We start from the raw sequence: 5,579 nt of genomic DNA on the forward strand, positions 1-5,579 counted from the left end.
ACAAAAACACAAATAAATAAATAAATTAAAACAATAAACATGGGTTTCCTCTCAAGAAGCACTTGGTTTATAGTCATCAACTCTATTTTCACCGGTCTTTATTTGGGGTCATCGAGCAGTGCCCTCAACAAGTCGTACTTCGTTTCCAAAATAATGCTTGACCCGCTGCCCATTCACCTTGAACGTCCGTCCATCTGTACATTGCAGCTCAATGGCACCATGCGGATACACAGTCTTCGCTGTAAATGGCCCAAACCATCGCGACTTCAGCTTACCTGGAAACAGTTTCAAATGAGAATTAAATAAAAAAAGTTGTTGGCCTGATTCAAATTCCCTTCGCAAGATTTGTTTATCATGTCACTTCTTTTTTTGATCTTTATATATTTTGGAATTTTGATGTGCTTCATTGCGGAACTTTTCTAACTCATTCAACTGCAATTTTCGAAACTCTCCGGACAATTCAGGATCCACATTTAATTTCTTCACAACCCAATATGCTTTATGCTCAAGCTCCAATGACAAATGACAAGCTTTTCCAAATACCAACCGATAGAAGGACATCCCAAAAGGGGTCTTGAAGGCGGTGCGGTATGCCCAAAGAGCGTCATCCAGCTTGATTGCCAAATCTTTTCGATTTGTCTTAACCGTCTTCTCCAAGATTTTCTTAATTTATCGGTTAGAAATTTCTGCCTGAAAATTGGTTTGCGGATGGTATGCGCATGTCACCTTGTGCTTGACACCATACTTTGTGAGCAAGGTATTAAAAATTTTATTACAAAAATACGTACCTTCATCACTGATTATAGCTCACGGAGTGCCGAACTTAGTGAAAATGTTCTTTTGCAGAAATTTTACTACAACATGAGCATCATTAGTAGAGGTGAAAATTTCTTCCACACACTTTGAAACATAATCCACAACTAGTAAAATATAAGTGTAACCAAAAGATGTAGGAAAAGACCCCATGAAATCAATACCCACACATCAAAAAGTTCAAATTCAAGAATATTGGTGAGAGGCAATTCATGTTTGCGAGATTTCCAGTCCTTTGACACTTATCACATGATTTTGCCAAGGTATAACTATCCTTAAACATTGTAGGCCAATAAAATCCAAATTTTAATACCCGCCACACATCTCCGAATCAATTAACCAGCGCGCGCGCATATTTTAAACACATAAGGATCATCCCACAGATGGAACTTGATATCATGAAATAACTTCTTCCGATGGCGGTTCAAATCTGGAGGTAAAGCACCACAAGACAAAAAATTAGCAATGTCTGCAAAACATGGAAGGGAAGAACGTACCTCAAAATTTTGTTCATCCAGAAACAATTCTTTTATAACATCTTCATCTTTGACATTCTCCAACTCCAGTCTAGACAAATGGTCAGTGTAAACAACTACTTTAGTGCCAATTAAATAAGGTCTAAATTTATCAAAATAAAAAACCACTGCAAGCATCTCCTTTTCAGTTGTGGTGTAGTTTTGCTGTGCGACATCCATAGTAAGACAGTCATAATAAATTGCTCGAAACAATTTATCTCTGCGCTGGCCCAAAACAGCTCCAACCGCATAATCGCTAGCGTCACACATCAACTCAAAAGAATCTTTCCAATCCGGAACAATCATGATAGGCATTGTGATCAATGCCGTCTTGATTTCTCGAAGGCCTGCAAACAATCATCATCAAAAATGAAATTTGAATCCTTTTCAATAAAATTACACAAGGGTTTAGTGATCTTAGAAAAATATTTTATGAATCGACGATAAAACCCTGCATGGCCTAAGAAACTTCGAATGCCCTTGATATTCTTCGGTGGTAGAAGCTTCTATATTGCTACAACTTTAGCTCGATCCACATCTAATCCTTGTGAGGACACTTTATGTCCAAGTAAAATGTCTTCTTGGACCATAAAGTGACACTTTTCCCAATTAAGAACCAAATTCTTTTCTTGACATCTCTGCAAAACAAGAGAAATATTATGCAAACAATGATCAAAGGAAGAGCCAAATACCGAAAAACCATCCATGCAAACTTCCATAATTTCTTCCACCAAATCTGCAAAAATAGTCATCATACACCGCTGAAAAGTAGCCGGTGCATTACAAAGACAAAAAGGCATCCTTCTGGAATCAAACGTGCCATAGGGACACGTAAAAGTTGTCTTATCCTGATCCTCTAGCACTATAGCAATTTTGTTATAACCTGAATAATCATCTAAGAAATAGTAATAACAATAGCCAGCAAGTCTATCAATCATTTGATCAATAAAAGAAAGTGGAAAATGATCCTTATGAGTAGCCTTATTCAACTTCCTATTATCTATACAGACTCGCCAACCAGTTATTGTATGTGTGGAAATCAACTCATTAATTTCATTCTTGACCACTGTAATTCCACCTTTCTTAGGCACAACTTGGACAGGAGAAACCCAACAACTACAAAAAATAGCATAAATTACACCAGCATTCAACAATTTCAACACTTTATTTATTACAACCTCTTTCATGGCAGGATTCAACCACCTATGATGATCCACATAAGGAGTATATGTCTCTTCCATCAAAATTTTATGCATGCATATAGTGGGACTAATACCATTGATATCAGAAATCGACCATCCCAAAGCAGATTTAAATTTCTCAACACTCTCAATAATTTATCTTTTTCAGCCACAGTGAGATGAGAAGAAATAATTATCGGACAGGTCGACTTTTCACCTAGGAATGCATAACATAAGTTTGCGGGTAATTCCTTGAGACCAGGGGTTTCGACAGTTACCTCATTGGCATTGTTTTCCAGCACTTCATTTTCCTTAGAACTCACCTCCTTTTCTATTGGAGCACCCCCAAGAAACGCTTCTTGTTCACAAAGTTCCCAATCCTCTTCTTTTTCCACGTCTTTATCTGCAACCAAGCATCTCTCCAATGGGTCATTAATTCCTGCACATAATAAAGGAGTATAAGAATCAATAAATTCAATGATTTTATAAGTACTTACCTCGCTTGGTCCCTTTGTTGCATGGTAGATGTTAAAAATTACAGCTTCTCCACCAACTCTAAGGGTGAGCTCTCTTTTTTGGACATCTATCAATGCCCTTGCAGTTGCCAAAAAGGGTCTCCAAAAATTAAAGGAGCTTCTTCATCTTCTTCCATATCTAAAATCACAAAGTCAGGAAGAAATATAAATTTATCCACCTTTACCAAAACATCTTCAACAAATCCTCGTGGATATGTGATACTCCTGTCCGCCAGCTGTAAGGTGATGGTGGTCGGCCTTAAATCTCCAAGCTCCAAGCTCCTGTAAACAAAAAAAGGCATTAGATTAATACTTGCTCCTAGATCACATAAAACCCTATTTACCTTAGTACCACCAATAAAACAAGGTATAGTAAAACTCTCTAGATCCTTAAGCTTTTGTGGTAGCTTCTTTTGTAGAATAGCGATGCACTATTTAGTCAAGTTTACAACCTCGTTCTCTTGCAGCCTTTTCTTTTAAGACATCACATCCTTGATGAACTTGGCATAATTTGGCATCTGCTCCAAGGCATCAGCAAAAGAAATATTGATGTGTATCTTCTTAAAAATCTCTAAAAACTTGGAGAATCGCTCATCCAAGGCATTCTTCTTAAACATCTGTGGATATAGAAGATTTGGCTTAAACATTGGTTTGTCCTCAACTCCACTCTTCGTTTCCTCAACAATTATGTCTTCAACATCAAAATTCTCAGCTTCCTTCGATTGTTCACTTTCTTTTTTTCTTCCTTCGGCCCCTAATTCTTTTCCACTCCTCAAGGTGATAGCACTGCATTGTTCCTTCGGATTTACCTCTGTATTGCTGGGAAACTGGCCTCTATTCTGATCCTTCAAAGCATTCGCCAGCTGGCCAATTTGATTCTCTATGGATTTCATCATGGCACTCATATTACACATGTGCGTCTCCATACTGTCAAGCCAATTCTCAGTTTTGGCCATCCTCTTACTAGATTCAGTGACAAAAGTACTTACCATATCTTCCAATGAAGGCTTTCCCTCACCCTTGTTTGTATTGAACCCTGGAGAAGTATTCAACACATTTTTATTGTTGGCATAAGAAAAATTCTCATTATTACGCAAGCCAGGGTGATAAGTATTAGGAACAAGATTACCTCGATAGCCTCCATAACCTATTGGATTGATGTATTGAGCTTATTCAGGAGGATGAGACTCTTCGATGGCTACCAACACACCTGCTGAATCTGCGACACTCACCTTGTTCAATGCAACCACTTGTGTAGTCAAAACAGATAACTGAGCAGATATATATGTGAGAGGATCCACTGCATATACATATTTCTTGACTCTCATCCGTTCAGAAGGCCATTGAAAACTGTTAATAGTAATCTGTTCCAGGATATCATGGGCCTGAATTGGATCTTTAGAAAAGATGGTACCTCCAGCTGCAGAGTCCACAGACATCCTCGTAGGCACATTCAACCCATTATAGAATAGCTCAATTTGCTCTCAATCTGCAAAATTATTATTATGACAACGTCTGAACAAATCTTTATAACTTTCTCATGCTTCATATAATTGCTCTACATCAAGCTGCCTGAAAGTACTAATTTCAATCTTCAACTGAGTGAACTTGGCAGGTGGAAAATACTTTGCTAAAAATTTGACCACCATGTCCTCCCAAGTGGTTATACTTCCTAATGGCAACGATTGCAACCAACTCTTAGCCTGATCCCTGAGAGAAAAAGGGAAAAAATGTAAACGAATAATATCATCAGAAACGCCATTCATCTTACCGTATCAGTAATTTTCAAGAAAGTTCTCAGGTGTAGATGATAATCAGATGTGGTTCTCCCACTAAATTGGTTCTGTTGAACCATATTAATCAATGCAGGCTTTAGTTCGATGTTTTTGGCATTAATGGTTCCTCGGGTAATTCCTGAGTAGTGAGCTTGAACCGCAGGCCGGAAGTGATCTCGAATGCCACCAAAGGATCCTGTTGTGCATTATATTCAGCCATCCTATTTAGTTCTTCTCTCCTTAACCTTTGCAAAGCTTGTGCAGTACGTTCGGTCTCCAGATAAAACAGTAGAGAATTTGCGCTTTGAGATCTTCGTATACACTGCACGTAAGGAAAATAAAATCAATCAGTAACTAAAAAATAAAAATAAAGAAAACTCTAAATTAAAATCTAGACTAATTGGTAACAAGACTAAAATAAAAATCAACAAATTACTCCCCAGCAACGGCGCCAAAAACTTGTTGCGTAATTTTGTGCCCGCAAGTGCATGGTGTCAAGTTTTAATATAGAATGAATAAAGTATCGTTCTCACGAGGAGTAATAGTGAAAATTATTTAGTACATGTAATTAATATAATCCAGAATTTATTCAGAAAATTTAATAAGAGATTTGGTTTTCAACTTAAATAAATTCAAAAATTTTAGCAAAACTCGCACTCAACTTCAGAAAAATGTCAATGATATAAAAATGTCTAGAGGATGTGATTTCACCTGGTTTCGACAACAACTACTTCTAATTAATTTATTTTCATGAATCCTATTCAATTAATAGCTAAGAAC

At 37.2% G+C, this 5,579-nt stretch overlaps 1 protein-coding gene across 1 annotated transcript; it reads right to left on the minus strand.

Annotated features, from left to right (window-relative positions):
- Positions 1 to 357: 357 nt before the first annotated feature.
- Positions 358 to 4,463, minus strand: LOC140889093 (uncharacterized). Its single transcript, XM_073296798.1, has 7 exons — positions 4,235 to 4,463; positions 3,604 to 4,171; positions 3,248 to 3,306; positions 2,720 to 2,948; positions 1,996 to 2,444; positions 1,311 to 1,675; positions 358 to 648 (listed from the first exon to the last, which is right to left on the minus strand). The coding sequence occupies exons 1-7, from the start codon at positions 4,461 to 4,463 to the stop codon at positions 358 to 360; spliced, it is 2,190 nt and encodes a 729-aa protein (XP_073152899.1).
- Positions 4,464 to 5,579: the final 1,116 nt, after the last annotated feature.

The sequence above is a fragment of the Henckelia pumila genome, chromosome 3 (genome assembly GCF_033568475.1).
Source record: "Henckelia pumila isolate YLH828 chromosome 3, ASM3356847v2, whole genome shotgun sequence".
Classification (NCBI taxonomy): domain Eukaryota; kingdom Viridiplantae; phylum Streptophyta; class Magnoliopsida; order Lamiales; family Gesneriaceae; genus Henckelia; species Henckelia pumila.